At 34.4% G+C, this 22,098-nt stretch overlaps 1 protein-coding gene across 4 annotated transcripts in view; it reads right to left on the bottom strand.

Annotated features, from left to right (window-relative positions):
• Nucleotides 1-22,098, bottom strand: part of Ythdf3 (YTH N6-methyladenosine RNA binding protein 3) — a 30,831-nt gene that overhangs the window by 3,705 nt on the left and 5,028 nt on the right. For all 4 annotated transcript variants that reach the window (XM_004642362.2, XM_023702431.1, XM_023702432.1 and 1 more), the window contains 2 exons: nucleotides 20,197-20,282; nucleotides 10,489-12,087 (listed from right to left, as the gene is read on the bottom strand). In XM_004642362.2, coding sequence (XP_004642419.1) covers nucleotides 10,489-12,069 — 1,581 coding nt within the window. In that variant the 5' untranslated portion in view covers nucleotides 12,070-12,087; nucleotides 20,197-20,282. The remainder of the gene's footprint in view (nucleotides 1-10,488; nucleotides 12,088-20,196; nucleotides 20,283-22,098) is intronic.

Here is a 22,098-nt window from a genome sequence, read left to right as displayed (position 1 = left end):
ATATACCAAGTTGCTTGCACCATCTTAAATTATGTGTAATGGTTCCCAAACTTGAAAAAACATGAGAATCACTTGGATGGTTTGTCTAAGCATGAATGGTTGAGTCTCAAAGGTCTGAAGTAAAACCTGTGAATCTACGTTTCTAACAAGTTTACAGGTGACCCTAAACTGGTCCAGGGACTAACTTTGAAACCAACCAATGTTTATTTATTTTTTATTTTCTGCAGACCCAGGGATTGAACTCAGGCCCTTGCACTTGTCAGGCAAGCACTTATTCTATTGAGCTATTTCCCCGGCCCCCCAACCAATGTTTAATACACTACAGCATTCTTTCCTTTTGTTTTTACTACTCTCATTTGCCCAGGAGTAATCCACGTTCTGTAACATATGAATATACTGTCTTCCCAAATGGTAAAATTTGTTTTCCCATCCTGTGTGACAGCATTAGAAAATTAATTTAAAATTTCAAAGAGAAATTCAAATTTTCATCACTAAAGTACACTCATTTAAACATCTTCTGGAATTTGAATAGTGGCATTATTGAAAGTTAATAAAATTAATTTCCTTCCCCACGATAGCTACAAATAAAGCCATTTTATAGATTTATAAATATCAGTGAGAAGCTGAAATGCAAACAAAAAATTAACCACATTTCAATAGGATAAACACAAACACCCAACAATGTCAACAAAAGGGAAAACAGACAAATCAGGGATACAATACCACAAAGCTATAGTCTAGTTTTACAAAGACCCTAGAATTTTTATAAAAGCTGCAACATTAAGAAAGTTTAGTGCTTACCAGAAGGAAACAGGTTCATATGAGATATTTAGAAACATGCTCTAATTTTGATACATGATATAAATAAACTTATGAAACATACAGGTCTGAGCCTACTGCTCATTTATATTTTTATAAAATGATGGAGATATTAGAAAAAAGCAAATTTACTTACTGCAAAAGAAACAAACATACAAACTCTAAAGGTGCACGGGAGTAGAGGGTATACCTAAGGATAAGTTTACAGAGGTTGAACATTGGCTGAGGGGGTAATATGATCAGTTATAATAAATGAGGAAAATGTTATTTAAATGGAAATTGGAGATGTTTCAGTTTGAATGTTAACGAATTATGCATTTTTATAAAATCACTGATATATAGACAATATATGACATTTTTATGTATCTACATAAAGGTATAAAATATGCATAACTTTTAACTCAATGAGCAGGAAAAAAAATCGTAAGAACTCCAAAATAACAAAAAGAAAAAGAAAACCCCACTAATCTGAAAGGAAAAACGCATCAAAGATCAAAATTATTTAGAAAACACAGACCGGCAGGTAAAAATGAACATTTACATGATTTACATAGTTCCAACATCACGATAAATGTAGGTTCCTCCATTAAAACAAAAAATATATTCATTTTTTAAAAAATCCAGTCATGTATAATCTAAAAGGAATAAACTCAAGACACAAAAATATAGAAAAGTTATATTAATGGAGACACATGATAGCACTAATCAAATGAATGCCCATTAATATCAGATAAAATGGTCCTAAAGGAAAAAAACAAACCAAAAAAACTACTCAGGGATACAAATAGTCACCAAGTTTTTGAAAAACAGTATTAAAGTAAAAAGAAAACTTAAAATAGAAATTGTCAGAAATTATAAGCTAAAATATAACAGAATTTAGCATGTTTCTCTTACTAACTGCTAACGCAAGCCAGCAAAAAGCTAAGTGTAAATGAAACAAAAACCTGAGAGTATTAGAAGACATATTCTACCAGGTACACAAATATACCACCAAGAGTAGCTAGATGCTATACCAGAAAATGATTATCAACAAATACTGAAGAAATCAACTTCATAAAGATTCCATTTTCTGGTATCAATTTCAGAATGAAAATAGACCCCCCCTCAAAAAAAAAAAAAATTCTTCATGTTTGGAAATTCTAAGAAACATGTCCGAGGGTCTCCAAAAAATTAAAAATAGAAAATTTTATATCAGTACAATAACAAAATCACTAGGCCCTTCAAAAACACAGACATTAAAAAACACTTAGGGGCTGGAGAGAGAGCTCAGTAAGCACTTCTGTGGCAATTGCAAGGACCCAAGTTCAATCCATGGCACTGCATGCCATGCTGGCCCTGAAACCCAGCGTGATGCCACATGCCTATAATCTCAGTGCTAGGGAGGCTGAGAAAGGAGGGTCACTCACTATAAGCCTGAACTGCAATAGAGAGACCCTGTACCAATAAGTAAACAAAAAACAGGAATTAAAAAAACACACAGAAAGCAGTGAGTTCATCATCCAAGTCAGTACGATACATTAAGAAATGACTAACAGAGGTAGGTAAGTGGGAGCAGGAAAACAAGTTTGAGCCAAGCCTGGGCAATTTAAGAGAGACTGTCTCACAATGTAACTAAATAAATGAAGTTTAAAGAGGGCTGTGTATGCAGCTCAATGTGAAGGCCCTGGGTTCAACTCCCAGTGCCAACAAAGAAAGACTATGAGAAGCCAGGCGTTTGAGGAAAAATGAGATAGCAAGATCAAGGTCAGTCTGATTACAGAGTGAGACCTTGTCACAAAACACAAGGGAGAAAAAAAAAGAAAAAGGAGAAAGAGGGAGGGAGAAAAGAAGGGTGAGACTCCCAAACATAAAAGGAGTATGACATTATCAGAACATAATGAAGAAGAAGAAAAAAAAAAAGAATGAAAACAAACTTAAAAGCTAGTGTGTAACAAGCGGGGAGTAACAATAGAAAAAATCTCTCTCCAAATAACTGATTTTTAAAACAGAACTTAGGCTGGCCATATAGCTCAGCAGACAGGGGCCAGGGGTTAGATCTGCCCAGCCCCACCCCCAGGGCATGCTGAGATGGCAATTGAGACTGGATGTGGTGGCATTCGCCTATAACCCCAGCTCTTGGGAGGCTGTAAACAGGTGGATGACTGTGAGTCTGATCTAGTAACGAGACCCTGAACACCCTGTAAACCCTTCTCTAAAATTAAAAAAAAATATATTAATTTTTTTAAAATGTAGAAACAAAATCATGAGAATAAAAGTACTAGTAATACCATATGCTTGAAAGGTAAGGCAAAACTGACAATTTTAAAAGAGGCACAGGTAGTGAAAAATACTTGGACTCAGGAAACACCGTGAAAGCAGAGCCAGGGAAACATACTAATGGATTAGACAGAAGTAAGAAGCAATCAAGAATGAGTAGTAGTTTTTGTTTGTTTGCTTTTCGCTTAAATGACTAAAACAAAAACAGTACCATTTCCCCTAAAAGATGGAAAAGGTATGGGGTAGTAAACAGTATATTAAATGTAAAATATTTATGAGACAATAAATGAAGATACCAAGTAGACAACTGGATAAATGAGTCTGCAAGTCTTAGGAATGGTCCAGCATGGGAAAAAAAATTTGGAAATCACCAGTGCATGAAATGTCCATTCACAAAATTGAAGAGCAAGTCTATGGTCCACTAAAAAAAACCACATTTATACCATAAAAAAGACTTACATTGCTAGTATAAAAATGTAATACAGGGCCAATGAGATAGTTCAGACTAAAGTACCTGCTTAGTCAAGCACATGCAGCGCCAGCACCAGCGCCAGTACCAGTGCCAACCCCAAGGACTAACAAAAGAGTCTATGGCAAGGCCAGAACTTGGGCTATAAAGATGAAACCAGGAGGGCGTTCACTGTCAACTAGTGTCATTTTGACAGATAACAGCTAGGATTTTTCATCTTTCAAGCTATTTTTAGCTATAAAACAGAATTCAATGTTCTAAGAGGGACCAGCAGCTTGTTTTCAACATCACAGGTAAATGACTGCTTTTAATCATTTGAAGGCTTATCACCATTAGCAAAATTTCAGTAATCAAAACTAAGTCCACAACTGAGCCACAAAGGAAAAAGTGTATCTAAGAAGCTACAGCATCCAAAAAGAAAATGAATGTAAGCAGAGAACACAACTGCTGAAGGAAATGGCCACTGATACAAAAGAAAAACTTCTGAGAATGAGTGCATCAAAGCACAAAAATCACTTTTTGTAGCTTAGAAACCTGACTTTCAGACTGAACAATTTAGAAGATGAATTTAAGGAGCAAATGGTCACTCTTATTCATTTGTGGAGACTATTGAATTCAAGAAACAGAACAGGAAGAGACTGTAATCAGAAAAAATATGAAAGCTTAATGGATAGAGCCAAGACAAAAAGAAATATTCTTCAAGAAAGGGCTGGCCTGATAGCTCAGCAGATAAAAGCGCCTGCTTAGGCAGATGCAGGGACTAGGGGTTTGATCCTCAACCTGCCAGGCGGCCCTGCTCGCAGGGCACGCTGAGACATGAATTGAGATTGGGCATGGTGGCATTCACCTGTAATCCCAGTGCTTGGGAGGCTGAAAAAGAGAAAAGATTACTGTGAGTCCAATCTGTGCAGTGAGACTCTGTAGACTCTGTACTAAATACATTACAAAAAAGAAAAAAAAAAAAAAAGAAAAGAAAAGAATAAAGGAACAAACAGGACCAAGTATGGTGAAATAAGTCCAAGTCCTTGGGAGGCTGAGGATTTCAGGTTCAAGCCCAGTACAGGACATGTAAGACCTGTCTCACAAACAAAACACAAAATTCACTTATTCTGACAACTGCCCCTAGGAGAGACAGACCTTGATTTTTCAACAGTGATTTGTTATCACTTATATAGTAGACAAAGGAAAAAACAGGACATTTACAGTATAGAAACTTAGAAGACATTACCTTATAAAATCAAAGTTAGTATCATTACTAATAAATTAAAAATAATGAAAAACACATTTCTGTGGCATTCAATCCTCAACTCCCTTAGGTGTATTCATAAGAAAGCACCCAAAAAACCAAAACTGAAGTTCTTAAAAAAAAAAAGTAACTGATCAGCTTTCAACGATCTAATGAGAAACAAAGAACAAAAAACTTGATCAAATCCTGGGCTTTGCACTAGACAAACACCCTGTCGCTGAGGTACTTCAACCCCAGAGAGAAAAACATCCACAGACTGAGGCAGCTAAGCAGCCAGCCAGAACCATTAAATGCTGGTGGCCAGACTGGATCACAAAACAGAAACGGATACGATGGGGAAATGGGAACTGAGTAAAGTCTATAATGTAATTAACAGTTTTATACAAACATTAACTTCTTACAGATAATTTATTATGATTACGCACATATTAATATAAAGGCTAAAACTACAAGATAAACTACAAGATAAACAAAGCATCTTTACAATATGTAAGTCTAAAACTTCAAAATATTACCAAAATCTCTGAACAAAATATAACCTGCATATGACTCTCAAGTATGATACACCAAAAATATGTATTTTTAAAAAAACTATAGCAATAATGACAAATCTTTTAGAGCTTTCAGTGGTAACAGCTGGTTGCAGCATGTATGTCAGTTCTGCTACCACTGTTTTTTGTTTTGTTTTTTTGCAAGCATCACTCAGGACCTCGCACTTGCCAGGCAGCCATTTATACCACTGAGCTATCTCCTCGACCCCCAGCACTGCTCTACAGTGGTACCGTTTCACTTTATTGTTTAAAAAGTTCTAATTCTACACTAGAATTAAAACCAATGACTATATTGAAAGATTTTTCATTTAAAAAACACTGGAGTGTAAGTTTCAAAACAGTATATGCATGAATCATGAAGTTCAGACATCTTGTAGGTTCAATTCTTTCAGAAATTAACAACTTAAAATGAGTAAAATCTTCATAGATGACTGAGAGAACTGGAAAAATTCATGGCAAAGAGTAAAACGGGGATAACAGATAGAAACCAAAGCTGCTCAAAAGCCTCGGCGCATGTTCAGAACATTTAAAATACTATAATACAAAGATGAGCTTGTGATATTAACAAAAATTGCAGAGAAAAGGCAAAAACAGAGATGATAAAGGAAAAGAGCAATCGCAATCTGATGTATTACACAGAAAATTCCAAAGATATTCTAGCAGTACTACTAAAATAACTTGAGCAATATTACTGCATACACAAAACATATGAAAAAAGTATTTAAAAATTAACTGCATGTATACACTAGTAGCATATAATTAGAAAAACTTAAGCTGCGTATGGTGGTACACACCTGTAATCCCAGGACAACAAAAGTCTGAGGCCAGCCCAGGCAATCTAGCAGCTCTCTGGGGTTAAAATTTTAAAAAGGGAACTAAGAATGTACCTTAGCACTAGAGTACCTAATATGCAGAGCTCTGGCTTCAACCACCAGTACCACAAAAGAAAGGAGGGGAAGGGAGGAGAGAACTGAATACAAAAGAATCAAAAAACATAAATAAGAAATATAACAAAAAACATTGAGAACTACAAAATTATTGTGACAGGACATATATATCTATGTACCCAAGCAGACTGCATTTTATGAAGTAAAGGTATTTGTCTTTCCTGGCTATTGAAATTTTTAATATTTATCTAGGAAATTAATGAGGGAACAAATAAACATGGAGGATACAACTATATACTGACAGAGGTTTATTTGAACACAAAGATGTATGCTATTAGAATTCTATAAAAGAATAAACAAACAAACAGAGACAACTCAGGATCTTGAAGCCGTGCAATTCATATTGACTTTCTTAAGCAGAATTTTGGGCTTACCATTTGCTAATTGTACTAACAAATAAGAAAATAGTACAATATTGGTTTATGAACATTCACAAAATTTCACATGTAACTCCTAAGTTAGTAATACTTCAACATAAATACAATGTATGTACCTTGAAAGACACAGTAACTTCCCTGTTTAAGAAGTTTTAAATGACTTAAAACTATAGTACTAGACCTTACCTAATTTTTTAAAAAGCCATTTATTAGCAGTTAATCCATGTCCTGTTCAAAAATGCCCTAGCCCTAATTTGAGACTCATCTTTACAACATAATTTTATATTATACAGTCACAGTGGAGAAAATTCTGATTAACATCTAATTTTTTTGTAGGTAAATTTCTTTTGCTTAGGAAGCTTTTAAGATTTTATCTTATTTTTTCCTATTTCAAACTATCCTGCTGATAACTTGGTGAGCCCATTCTATCTAAAAATAGGCACTTTTTCAGGTGAGGATTAAGGTCAAACTGTCACAAGAGCTTGTTTTTTTAGTTTCTATGTTTTGTTTTTGTTTTGTGGTACTGAGCACTGAACTCATGTCTCATACATGCTAGGCACTCTCCCAGTAAACTAGTCTTGTGTCTCTTTATTTTTTCAAAGTTACCCAGGCTGGCCTTAAATTTGAGCTCCTCCCACCTTAGCTTCCAGGACAGCTGGAATCACAAAATGGCCACCATAATCTTTGGTCAGCTATGCTCAAATCTGTTCCATTTTTTTCAAAGATGCCTTTCATAATTTCCTTTAAAGCACCTTTTAATCAAGTTTCTAAACTAGTAAAATTTATCAGTGTTCCCTCAGCAATTAGTGCAGGTTGTATCATGTTTAAAATACTACCTTCAAAATAGCACTAAAAGTTGTCCTTTTTGGTGGAGCTAAGATGAACCCAGGATAGGAGGAACATTCCTCATCACTGAGATGCCAAGAATACTTGAAAAAAATCCATATTGGGAAGAACAAAAGCAAACACAAGCACATCGGAGAAAATCTACAAATGAAAATGTACAAATATGACTAGACAAAGGCTATAGCAACAGGAAGAAAACTTGGCAAAGACAATGCAGTACTTTGTAAGCTAACCAGTTAAAAAAGCATAGAAAACTGGTCCCCAATATAGTGGGCTCAAACATAAAGGGAAATCAACTACATAGCAGTATTTATTCCTCTTAACTCTCCACAGGGTAATGAATCTGTGAACTGGTAAAGTCAATGTACAATTTGGCTCTCCCATTTCCACATTTACAATGGGAAGGATATAGGCAACCAGAATCTGGAAGTAATTTAAAAAAAAAGAAGAAACAGAAACCAAGTGTATGTATTCTGGGCCAAATACATAAATGGATAATGGTTCTTCTGGATCAGTAACTAACAGAAAAAAATTCCTAAAGAATTTTTGAGGGATAACTTTTAATATAAACAAAACTGCAAGACAAAAACATGCAAGTCAAATATCAGTGGCTACCAGGGGTCCAACTTGGGCAAAAATAATGTAAAAATAAAACAAACAAAACAAGGGTGGTTTGGGGAGATGATGGAATTGTACTGTAGCCTAACTGTAATGATAGTTACATAAATCTACACGTTAAACTGAGAGCTACTGATTGTAGTTTTTTGTTTTTTTCCAGAACCGGGGATTGAACTCAGGCCCCTGAGCTTGCCAGACAAGTGCTTATTCCACTAAGCCATTGCCCAGGCCCCTGTAGAGATCATTTTACTAAACGATTTTTTAAGACAAGTTTTCACTATGTATGTAATCTAGACTGGCCTTGAACTTAGCAAGTAGCCTAGGATCTAACTCTTGGCAATGTTCCTGCCTCAGCCTCCCAAGTGATAGGATTACAGGCATGTATCACCATGCCTCATTCCTGAATGTCTGGTTTAAACACTGGGATGTTTGGAATGTTTCCAGTTTGGAGAAACATCTCAAACATCCTCCAAAGGCTCAATGGATAAACACTGGGATATTAACACAATGAAAAACAAAAATACATTAAAACACTAGTAATTTTTTTAAAAGACAACTGATAAACACAGATGACAAAAAGTATTATGCTGAAAGAGGACAGTTTTAATATTATATTTATCCATAATACAAATTTGTAAGGCAAAGCCTGTAACATTTGGAAAACAAAAAAAACATGATTCAAGACCTCTACACCAAACCAACCTGCTGCTCATGTATTATAGCCAAAAAGACATGCTTTGAATACAGAGGGGCCTAAGACTTGTACAGTATTACTCAATCTCTCTACCTAAAAATAAAATCCCATTTTCCTTCCAGTGGTAGAAAAGCTAATAAATAATCTTCCTTCCTGGATAATCTCATGTCACTTACATGGAATCAATTCAACTGTTTAAGAACAAAATACCCTGTATATCTGACCCCTACATCTCCTTGCCTAAATCAAAGAGTTTCTAGAGGTCTGCATTTCTCAAAAGTACATCAAAATAAACACATGCCAAAATGAAATCTTCACCCACACTCTACCTTTCAGATTCTAAATCATTTCTCCTCATCCAATTTTTTTTCTTGCAATACTGGAACTAAACCTAGGGGCACTCAACCCTAAGCAACCACTCATCCTTTTTACATTTTGTATTATGAAGCAGCACTTGCCAAATTGCCCACCACTGGCCTCAAAATTATGATTCTCCTGACTTAGTTTCCTGAGAAACAGATTACAAGCAAGTGCCACCATGCCCAGCAGAAGCCACTATTTTCTCAAATGCAAGCTCAAAACCGTAATAGAGCCTATCTCCCTCACTTCCACACTTGAGAAACTTAAATTACATGCAGCAATCCATTTAAAAGGTTCCACAGTCTTAAATAGTATTTGTATCACTCCATAGGAAAGTTTCTAAAAATTCAGCACACAATCATTGGAACCAGGGTAACCTATCAGCTCGGTTACCTAAGAGGGGTGACAAGAATCTGTATGTTCAAGAAATACTCCAATAAATGAGTGCTAGATCATTATTCCAGTATTATTCACTCCTGAGTACTGTTAGAGGCACTCTCACCTGCATACAACCAAGGAAGGCCTTAGGACAAACCAATCACTAGCATTTTAGAGATAGACGTTTCTGCTTCATTGTCCTGTATTTCCTACTTTCCTTATAGCTTCTCATGTTCCCTACTGTAAGAGCTTTTAACTCTACCTCTGCTTTTCATAATAAATATATTATCTGTGAAAAATCTATGTCTTCCATCTTAGTTCCACTTAAACATAGGACCCAATTTTAAGCTGTAGATCAGAGAAAACATTTCATGCCTACCCATTATTAAATCTTGGCAAATACAACTCAAGCATGACTGAGTAACTATAATTTTAAGTTTTCCTGAGTTCCAAAGGTAAATAACAAAATGTGAGTCCAAATGCTACAAAAAAATCTCAATTTTAAAGCCCATATCCTCCCACATCTACCTTCCTAATTCATATCTTTGATGTATTTTGTTAGAAGTGCTTCAACTATATTTAACTTTTATGTAAAGAAAAATCCTGCCCTCTCATAAATGTAAAATTTGTTAACTGTCAAACACTTACTTATTTGTTTCCAACTCCAAGCTCACTTTCTCAGAAAACACACACCTAGTGATTACACAGCTGAGAGTATACTGCTTAGTGGCCTGGTGCCTGCCTCACATGGACAAGGCCCTGGATTGCACAGCCAGAAAGAAGAAATTGTTCAGACTGGATAAACAGGCCTGAGTGCCATTTCTGAAGCCAGAACCAAGTTCTTAAATTCAGAATGTAACAATAGGAAAGGATATCCACCAATGCACTCCACCCTTTAAGATCCTACAAAGATTACTATATTCTTACCCTACGCATGGCTTCCTCCTCTTCTTGACGCTTTTCATAATGTGCAAAGTCATCAAAGATTGAGGTGGTATGCTTGAAAGTAGCAATTATTTTAAGCACTTGCTTAGCTTTTTCTAGGGGTACCTCTTGAGTGTCCCTTGAATTGGTTACTGGTTTGTTGTCATTATTTTCTAAGCGAATGTGCCGTAATTGGTTATTGGGAACATCTTTGACAAAGATCCATTTAACTTCAAATTTGCCCTTCCACTTATCCTGAGACCAGACACCAGCATATGCATTATAGTCCACAACAGATTTCATTTCAGCAACTCCACAAAAATGTCCACTGCCATTCACACTGAATAGTAAATACAGTGGGCCTTTCCCATTCAAGGAACGGTAAGCTGCATCCAAATGCTTATTACCATGCTCAGTACTACACCAAATAGAGTACTTAATGGAACGATGTATGTCATCTTCAGAGTAGCTTTTAATTATAAACACACGCCCATTCTTCAGGTTCCAGTCAAAGTCTTTGGGATTATAGTTGTTTATGGCCTTTAACTTCTCCAGCACTGGATGCACTTCTATACTAGAAGGTGAAGCACTAACAGGTACAACACCTAAACCAAAGTTTTCACCGACAGCTCCATTGTTCTGGTTGAAGCCTGCTTCCCTGTTCTGAGGAGCTACCCAGCGATTCTGCAGCTGCTGCTGTGGAGGCTGCACTTGGTGAGGCTGGGCCTGTGGCTGAGGTCCTTGTTGCTGTTGTGGTTGTGGTGGCTGAGGCTGCTGTTGAGGCAGTTGGCTTTGCACCAATGGTGGTGGTTGAATTAATGGCTGAGGCTGCTGGATTATAGTTTGAGGAGGCAGAACTGGTTGGGTTGGTGGAGCCTTTACCACTGACCCCTTTTCATCCCAAGTTCCAATATTCATGTTGTGTTTTATAGGAGGTGGTGGCACAGCAGAACCCCCAATTCCCACATTGCCCTTGGGTTTAAGTTTCGGTTGAGGTTTAGCAGGCTTTCTGGCAATGGCAGCCCAGGAAGTTGGTTTAGGTGCTGCACTACTAACTGGGGGTACATTGTTGGTTGCAATGCTAGTCATACCACTGCTGCTCAAGGCTGTACCTACGGTTTTTGTCACTGCAGCTGTCAGGTCACCACCAATTTTCAGTCCAGTCATGCCTTGCTCAATACTGCTAATGCCAGGCACCTTATTCAAAGTATCATTGCCAAATCCAGCCTGTCCATCAGTAATAGCTCTCCCAAGAGAACTAGGTGGATAGCCATAACTGCTACTATAAGCAGAACTTTGTGTTGATTGTCCCTGAGATCCACTTGTCCCCCATGTAGAGAAATCAGCATTACCAGGAAAAAAGTTAAATCCATGTTGACCAAGAAATGGAGGGGTATTCCCTAATGCCCCAGGTTGACTAAAAACACCATCTGGTATATAATGATGTTCTCCATTACTCATTTGTCCATAAGTTGTCAGATACGGCATGGGCTGGTCTCCAGCTGTGGACCATGCTGCTTCACCAAGAGAATATGGAAATCCAATGGATGGAGCATAGTAACTAGGCATATACGGATCTGACATTGGTGGATAGCTGTTACTCTGCAAAACAGAAGGGCATAGTCAGTAGAGAAACATCTTTTTCACAGAAGAGGAAAAAAGATATCTGAAAGATTAAAGTGAGTTTTAAATACAGAAATGTACCTCCTCTAGATAAACAAAATTAAAATATCACATCCAATCATATTAGCAAAACATTTGTAGCTGAGTTCTCATGTTTTAAAATTTTTATTATGAAGTCACAGGGCTTTTTAGGAAGATAGGAATGAAACAGTAGGAATGAAATGTTTGCAATCAGGTTCTCTGTCATAACACTGACATACAAAAATTTTGACAAAAAGTGGATTCATAAGCTTTACAAGTCCAAAATTATCACTTACAGATGAATTTAGCAATTTATGATTTTAAATTATAGGCAAAGATTAGATAAACTTGGAAACTGTCAAATGGAGTAATTAAGTCTTTATGTGAGAATTTAGTTCAGATATTATATGAGTCCTTTAATGAAAAATAAAATGGAGAACTGCTCGCATTCTAAGAAAAAGACTCAAGGTTACATGTACAACATAAGCAAAGCTTATCTGCCACTTTGCCCTGCCATGTTCATTTTCAAGGAGAAATGAAACAAAATCCTTACTTGGATATCCTTTCTTAAGATAACAGAAGCCCTTTTTCTTTTAGTTTGCCTCTATTTCCCAAATTTTGCACAATAACCTATTTCCTGACTGCAGTTTTTACATAATAGAAAAATAGCATAATTTAATTCTGGGATTATTGCAATTAAATCTACTTTCATCTTGACTACTAATCATGTATTTAGCAATTTCTGGAAAAAAAAAATCAAGATACCAAGCTGTATTAATGAAGACAACACTCAAATTTGTTACATCAATGAAGAAATAAAGCACTTTTCACAATTCTCTTTGAAAAGATTAAAAAATGGATGTTTTTGGAAGAGGTCTAATGATAGAATTATGTAAGGCAAAAAAAGGTAAGAAAATTGGTGTTACTTCACAAGGATCAATACCATTAAGTTTAATTATCCACCTAATTTACACAGAAATTCTAAGTTCCCTAGAATATTCTTAACATTGTACTTCTTCATCTGCTTATTCACTCAGTTACATTCTTGGGGCTGTTTTACAAGTATTTTTTATTTTATAATTATTTTGCAAAACTATCAACAGATGAGAGTGATTATTACAATACATTTCAAATATAAAGAAATAATGAAAGACTTAAGAGTAAGCACATCTACACCCAGTCTTTGCCATTAACAAGTTTTACCACTTCTCTTCTCAAGCCATCTTTTATAGTTTTTCTTTTATGCATATAAGTTGCAGATTTGATGCCCCTAAATAGTTCACCATGCACATTAGTATTATCCAATATTTATTTACACTTTTTCCTTTTGAAGTAAAACTGAACAAATAAAATGTACAAACTATGGAAAGCCAATTGGTGGCTTTGCATTTGTATAAACCAAGCCAATTACTACATTCAGGGTATGACTCACTTCTAAGTTTTCTCTTCTTGATTTTAATTTTGTACTGACTTCTAGGCACATGTATGCTGTAATGCCATTTCTGTTGTAAACTCAAAGATTATTATTGTATAAATTTGTGGTTTTCAAAACAAAGGTAAAATTTATGGGTGTAATGAGGATTAATTATGGCAGTTAACTTTTTTATCCTCAGATGTTTGACAGTTTTTGTGGTGAGAATGTTTGAAATAATGCTATTAGCAATTTTGGAAACGCGCCACACTGTACCAACTAACTTACCACACTAATGAATTCAGCAAAACCCACTGTACTGTTTGAGGCTTTTATATCTTTTGACCATAATCTTTTCCCCACCTCTGACTTCTGTAGTCATGATTCTACTCTGCTGAATTTGGCTAAGAATCCACATTTAAGTGAGAATTTTGGTGTTTATTCCTCACTTATTCCACTTAGCATGTTGTCCAGTTTTATTCATATTACCAAAATTTTTCAACTGACAAGTATTTCATTTATGTGTATGTATTATAATCCTTTTTCTGTTGCTGGAGACTTAGCTATATCTCCTGTCCCTGGCTACTATGAATGGTGGTGCAGTGAACATGAGAATGCAGACATCTGTATCATCTGACATCTTTTAGGTAAATGCCTAAAAGTGAGACTGCTGATGTCTATTCTTTAAGAGATGAGTAGGGATTAGAACCTAGATAACTCATGATTTCACTTGAACTTTATTCCAGACTGTATTTCTATTGTTATGATGTAAGCAAAGGGTCTAATGATCCACGGTCACAAATATATGTAATTATTTATACATAGTAATTGTTATTTTTGTTTTCGATGCGGGATTGTTTTTCCCAGGCTGATGGCAAACTCCAATCTCAAGAGATCATCCCACTTACCACTTGGTTTCCTGAGTGCTGGGATGACAGGCGTACACCACTAACCTACTTAATTGTATTGTTTTTATGCTTATGTATTACTATTTGTCCCCTTCCTATTTAAATATGGGCAAAATATGAAGCATTTCACATAACTCTGTGAAGGTAATATATCTTTTTAATGCATACCATAACAGTTTTGCTACTACTGCTCAATTTCCAAATGATGAACAGACTAATTTATATGGACTGGACAAAAACTAAGTCCATTTTATCTATCACTGAGGTAAAATGCAGAAGTTTTGAGTTGTTTTCTATCAGAAAGGTATTAAAATTGTGTGCCTCTTTACCAATTTGATTTTCTGCAAGAAACATGACAATTTAAAATGTTTTATTTTCCATGAAATTTACTATTCATTTACAATGTATACAAAGATGATAAGTACTAACATTGTTCTATTTTTTTGGTAGTTTTAAGATTTAATTCTAGCTTTATGTATGTTAAGCAATTCATCTTACCTCTGAGTTATATTCTCACTCCCTGTACTGGATTGTTAATAGCAAAAGTCTTGACTTTCTAAAGATTGCTTTTGAGAATTGCCTACTTTTATAAAGTTATTTGAAAAACAAGCTGGTTCAGTTAAAACTACTGAAACAGCTGGGAAATAAATGGCTAATATGACAATTTATACAAGAGTTGGGGGTGATAGTAACATTCTGAATACTTTGTTAAACTTATTTGAGGTTTTTGTCACAGTGATTCCTTAGTGTTAGTCACTGTAGCCACTTCTACTTTTAGCAGACATATTAGTGATCAGATTACAGATGTGTGTTGTTCCATTGTTTTTCTGAGGTTTACTAATTGATTTTTTCCAAGCTGTTTTTCTTTAAGAGCCACTGTTGGTATATTTTAACTTTCTTCAGGCTTTTCTTTTTAGGTGTATTTATACATTTAAATAGCATTTGTGCAATGACGTTACTATTGTGTTTGCTTCAGAAATACTATTCATAATAATGAGCATGCTTAGAATACATTCTCAGTGATAGTTAATAAGCAATGTTCAAGTAAACTAATAAATTGTAGCACGTGAATTCAATGTTTTGAATATAGTAAAATATATTTACTATGTTTGAAAATTCATGTGGTGATTTGTTTTTCTTTAAACAATAGTAATTGACAAGTATAGGGTTTATTGTTTTTGAGGGGGAGGGCTGAGACTGAAACCAAGGCTTTCACACTGAGCTGTATGTCCACAGTTTTATTTTTTATTTGAAAACTGGACCTCCCTTAGTTGCCCAGACTGGCCTCAAACTTTTATTACTTCCCTTCTTAGTCTTTGGAATAGCAACCAGCAATGCCCATTTAACCTTGTCACAATGGCTGATTTAAATATTACTCTATTTGGTTCTGAAGTTAACTTTACTAATGTCATCGAATCATCTCAAAAGACAGTTTTATCATAGGCAAGGAATAGCTGGACCAGTTGCATAGTGTATCACAACTTAGTAACATAATAGGCTCTGCAAGATGTAGCTTAGTTGGTAGAGTGTCAGGGACTCAATTCCTAGCACCAAAATAAATAGAAAAAGAAAAAAAAAAATGCACTTTTTTAATTGTAAGCATCTTAAAAAGTAATTAAAAATGAGTTCCAAGTAGTATGATTCTTCATTCTCTTACCCTATTAGATAACCCAATCCATCCATTTAATTGTTTAATGAATATCCACTATGCTAGACAGCACACCAGTCACTATGAACAAACATTTATAACCTGGAGCACTTCACAAGTGTAACAGGAAAGACATTTACTCCACAAAGTGTTAGGTAACTGAAGTATAAGAGGAGGGAACAAGTACTGAGAAGTCAAAAAAAAAATCACAGAGGTCATATACAGGAGTCTCCATGAGTAGACAAGCCTTATATGTATACAAAATATAAACATAAATACAAAGATTAAGATGATAAAATACTTAGAAAATATTTAATTTTCAGGATATGTTAAATCCTATTATACTAGGTATCAGAGAAAGATGACAAAACATGGAGTTTTTTTTTTAAAGTCATTTTAAGGTTCTTCAGATAACAAATACACCCACTGTCATGACATTTGCTGATTCTTATTAATATTAACAGTGACAAATCAGATGGAATATTATGACTAGTGAAGAAATCATTCCAAGGGTAATAAGGAAAATCTAAGGACAGTGATGGGAAAATAAAACATAAAATTAAAACACTACTTTATTTTCTTTATTCTCTATACTTCCTGACACATACAGCTAGTATTATTTACCCATTCAGTTTTCCCATTTACCTCCAATTTACATTTTAAAATTGCACGATCTCTTTAATAACTGAAACATGAATTTCCCAAATTAATCACCAAAATATTCTGAAAGACTATAACGAACCAATTTTAAGACCTGTAGGACTGATATTCACTTTTAAAATTACAGGGCAGGGTGCACCATAGAGGAGGAAATATAGCTCAACAGTAAAGCACTTGCTTAGCATGTGTTGAGTATGAGGTCCTACATGTGGCCCCCAGCATGAAAATTTTAAAAAGGGAGAGAGGGGAAAGGAATAGATAAAAAGAAACTGAACATAAAAAAAAAAAAAAAAAAAAAAATTAGAACAAATGTCACAAGAGAGATACTAACCGTTTATTTCAACATAGGTTTGATCTGAATAAGATTGCATCTCAGTATTTAAAAATGACTCAAATCAAATGGTTAATTTTTTTGCATAATGATGCAAAACATCTTTTTCACCAGAAGATTCCTTATATAATATTAAATTATATAGAAGTAGTGACTCTGTTGTTATTTTTGCATTACTAAGCATTACTGGAAATTGAACCTAAACTCTCTGGTTTGTACCCCACCACTAACTTACAACCACAGATCAAGATATTTAACTTTAAAAGCAAATGGTTTATGTTAATTTTTAAAAATTTTATTAAGCAATTGCTTCAATTAGGTCAATATTTAAGGAACTTACCTCATATTCCCATAATATTACAACCAATCGATAATCACTCGAGATATTTCAGCAGTAACTTGTTTTCACTAACTTGTTACAACTCTTTAAAAATTTAATTTTACATTTTATCTAAGTAATTGTAAATAACTTAAATTCTTACATAACTTACCTACAAAAGTTCAGATATTCAATTTTTCTCTACAACAGACCTAGCTTTTAACATTCTATATAGCACCAGTGCTCTTTAAAACATAAAACATGTGCATCATTAAAATTTTAGTACCATAAAATTGTTTGAAACTATTGTGTTAGCTAACAGTATAGTTTTATTGGAATAAAACATTCAAATTTTCCTTCAAACTAGATGTAAGTATGTTGATTTAAATGAGGTAACATAATTATAAATCTTTCCACTTGTACATCAATTAAAACATATCTTTTATAATTGATTTTTCCCCTCATAAACAGCAATGATGCAAATGAAAATTTCATCTTGTTTTACTAAGGTAAATGCTTTCTACACTCTTTAAAAATTGGTGGGTTTTTAGGGGACAGATCTGTAACTCTGGTTTCAAACTAATTTAAAAAAAAATAAGTAATTCTATCTAACACCTTTAAAGTGTCTTTTAGAGATAAAAAAACTAAGGCGGAATTTCAATATGTGAAAACAAAACAAAACAAACAGCACAGTTCTAGCTACTATACCAGACCCTTCTCTAGCCAACCACTGTGGGGGCTTACAAGTTAGCTCAGCTGTTTAAGCACCTGCTAGGGCAAACCCAGTCAATCACAGGAGACCGAGGTTCAATCCCCAGTTCCCCATGCCTTACCAGACCCACCCTTAAAAGCATCCTGAGCCAGCAAAAAAAAAAAAAAAATTCCTCTAGCCAGCCACTGAAATACCTCTCTAGATTTACAAAAACCTTTCTAACTTCTTATGACAAACATGAAGAAATGTAAAGTACTGACTACCAAGTAAAACAAGACAACTCTTTCTGGTAACAATTCTCAAACTATGTTTTACAGTCCGCTAAAATTCCTTAAAAATAGCGTATGAATCCAAGTCTGGAGAATTTCATACCATATTCTCACCTTAGAAATTCATTTTGTATTTTATGAAATCAAATAGCTAAAGGAAGTCCTATTGCTTAACCCAATAAAATTCCTAAACCTATCTTATCATAAAGGCTTTTTTCTGGGAAACATTTATTATAGTTCACAAAAGAATTTCTCAAAAGTTGGGAATCAGTGCCATAACAAATGTTAACTAAGATTAATATATGAGCTAAAATATTACAAAAGTATACTTAAAACTTGCACAAAATTTCACAACTGATCTTCTACTTTCAAGTGACATATTTTTCATAGCCCTTTATGTGGAAAAGTAAATTCATTACTGAGGCCAAAAAAAGAAAAAAGACTAGATAAATGTAAAATCAGTTTTTTCATTCTTTTCAGAGTAGCCAATCTTTCAGATTCTATCATTAGTTTATATTCTCATTTATTTATTCCCTGTCCAATATACGCTAAGAATGTTGGCATCATGCAGGAGGGGTGGTTAAGAAAAAAATAATCAAGAGGCTGATTAGACAAGAGTAAAACAACCACTCTCCAAACTGGTGAAAGTAATTCTACATTCCACAAACTGAGGAATTTTTTGTTCATTGTCTTTATTTTATTTTTTTTTTAATTTTACTTATTTGTGTGTGTGTGTGTGTGTGGCCAGCACAGCCCACCAGGGGGGCGGGCTGGCTGGCATGTGGTGCTGGGGGATTGAACCGTGGTCCCTGTGCTTTGCTAAGTTTGTTTTAAGTAGGTGCTTTAGACCACTGAGCCATCTCACCAGCCCCTGTTCATTGTCTTTATAACTGTAAATTTCTGTAGTAATACTTGCTTGGTTCCATTAACTATCAAAAAAGTTTTAAGAGCTTTATGTTAAAATCTGAGAGTCCATTTTCCATGTATTTTTTCTTAAGCCAACTACAAACTACTTTCATTACAGAATGCTCTCATCAAACTGGGTTAACACAGAAAATTTTGTTTTAAAATATTTCTAACAGTGACATACTTTTAGGCAGAATGATATACACATAGATAACTTAATACCATTATTTTATATTTTTCAACATTTAAATTATCCCCATGCACAAATCCTCAAAAGCCGGTAGGGACTGTGTAAGGTCTGAGCTCAGTAGTGATGTGTGCTAGGCATGTAAAAGTCCCTGCATCAAAAAAAAAAAAAAAAAAAAAAGAAAAAAGGGTAAAAAAACAAAACAACCACAAAAAGAAATGACTAATTACTGAGCTAATGAATATCTATTTCACAATCTAGAAACAAGTGTTTATAAAATCCTTAATTCTACTTTATGACAACTTGCATTAAAATTTTTAGTAATTCCCAGGAAAATTCAAATTGGAATACACTATAAAGAGTAAAATACTACCTTTAATCAAGTTTCACACAAACAAAATCCTTCACATAAAAATTTCTAGCTAATGAAGCCTTCTTTCTGCCTTTAGTTACACAACTATGGTAGTGACAATAAAAGATTTAATTATTTCTACAACTCATCTTCAAATATTTTTCATATCATAATCTAGTTTTAGCTACCTATAATCTCTAAAGGAGAACTCACCTGTGCCATAAACCTACAACTATCATCTAGTTTATACAGGTACATTAGAAGAATGAATTCATGTTTTATTCAATTACTACACTTAATGAAAAAATCAGTTCAATAGTAAAAAGTTTAACTTCCTAAAATCTGACCCTGACAGAAAACTTACCTGATTTGTCTGGCTACTTAAGTATGGCTCAAAATCATCATCATTTACAGCATCTTTTTGATGAATCGAACCGTTTTGTACTGAAACTAAAAAACATATTTTTATTAGAAGTGTTGTAATTCATGAAACTTACAGCACAGCCTAACATTTTCAATGTTTTTCAAACCAACTCAGAAAAATACTTAATTCTTCATTCTTTACATTTTAGAACTCTGACATTTAAGCTATATTAACAATAAATATACATACCACACAAAAAAATCAGAAATATGGTGATATATAAAACCAACGTTATATAAATACAAGCCAGTTATCCACTTCTACAATAAAATCTTAAATATTCTAATCTCAATACCATAGGGAGTAAAGTAACAAAAACAAAATGTAAAGGGTTCCCTATATACTAAACTTCAGTCAAAAACAACTATTTCAAATACTACTGCAGACAACTGAGAAATTTCCAGTCTCTACCTTTACAAAATACATGAATCTGATAAAGGAAATAAATGAGGTTACTATTTCTAATCTAAAGTTCCAATAAGTGTTTTAAAGGTCTCCAGCTAAAGAAAGTACTTAAAATCTACCTACTTGAAACAATATCACAACAGACATAATTATGAAACACCTAAAGGGCTTCATTTTAAGTTAAGAAATATGAAGACTGGATGGTGTGTGCAGTTCAGTGGTGGAACATGTAGTAAAGGTACTCTAAGGGTCTGGGTTCAACCCCCATTACCAAACAGATGAATAAATATGAAGATTTTCACATGAAAGTAAAAATCTAATTAAGATACCAAAGATAACCATTTAAGATACTCTTAAAATATATGAGAAAACAAGTCAGAATAATTTAAAAGGCCATCTTCTGAGCATTGTCTAAGAAATGCCTCTGAGCAAAAAGGCAAAGGCTTGGTGTGGATTCGGTTTAGATTCAAACTCCCACCAAGAGGACAAAATGATCTCAAGCAATGGCTTAACCTCTCCAACCCTCTGACAACTTCTCTTTCAAGGAGGTTATTCATAGAACCTACTTCATGTCATTTGAGTATTAAATGACAGTGCTCAATAATCTTGGCTATTATTATTACTCTAAATGTTATAAGATCCAAATCTGAATAAAAATGACAGCACTATAAAAACAATTCTTACTAAGCTAAAACTTCATGTGATAGTACTACATAAATAAATACTGTATCCTCTGGAAACCTGTGATAAAAAAGCTGCAACCTTCTAAGCGATGACAGTCTTTTAGAACAAAAATTCAGTATCCGAAGATATACTACTCAAAACTACAATGGCAATAAGTACTACAAGTTATTGCTGTTTAAGCTGTACGTTCTTCTACTGTGGAATCTTTTCATTATTTCTGGTTTTGCCATAAGTTCATATCACCTAAAGTGATGAGTTAACAGTGGCTTGGAAGCAAAGATTTGTGAAATCCTTAGTTCTGTGCCACCCCACAAACTGTAGTGATTAAAGATGATGCTATTCTGTGAAGCCTTCCAAGTGGGTTTCTTATGAGACTGCATTACTACTCAGAGATCCAAAGTGCAACTGAAAGTACAACTGGATCCTGACTTCACTTAAGTAGTTTAACTGTATTTGATACAGACTGGCTCAAAGTTGGAGCTGAGAACGTGTCCACAAAGAAAAGGGTGCCTTAGATTATATCCTATGCCATCTTAAAGGCAGGGTTTAATCATTTTAGTCCAAGAAATTCTGACTCTACTTACTCTTTATCAAAAGTAGCAATATAATGCACAATCTTTTACTTTTTTTTTTTTTTTTTTTTTACCGGGGATTGAACTCAGGCCCTTGTGCTTGCCATACAAGTGCTTACTCTACTGAGCTATCTCCTTAGCCCAATCTTTTATTTCTTGAAAAAAATAAAAACCTCAGTGT

Source organism: Octodon degus, unplaced genomic scaffold (genome assembly GCF_000260255.1).
Source record: "Octodon degus isolate 3935 unplaced genomic scaffold, OctDeg1.0 scaffold00152, whole genome shotgun sequence".
Classification (NCBI taxonomy): domain Eukaryota; kingdom Metazoa; phylum Chordata; class Mammalia; order Rodentia; family Octodontidae; genus Octodon; species Octodon degus.
The sequence above is the reverse complement of the archived record's forward strand: the minus strand, read 5'-3'. Positions and strand labels throughout refer to the sequence as shown.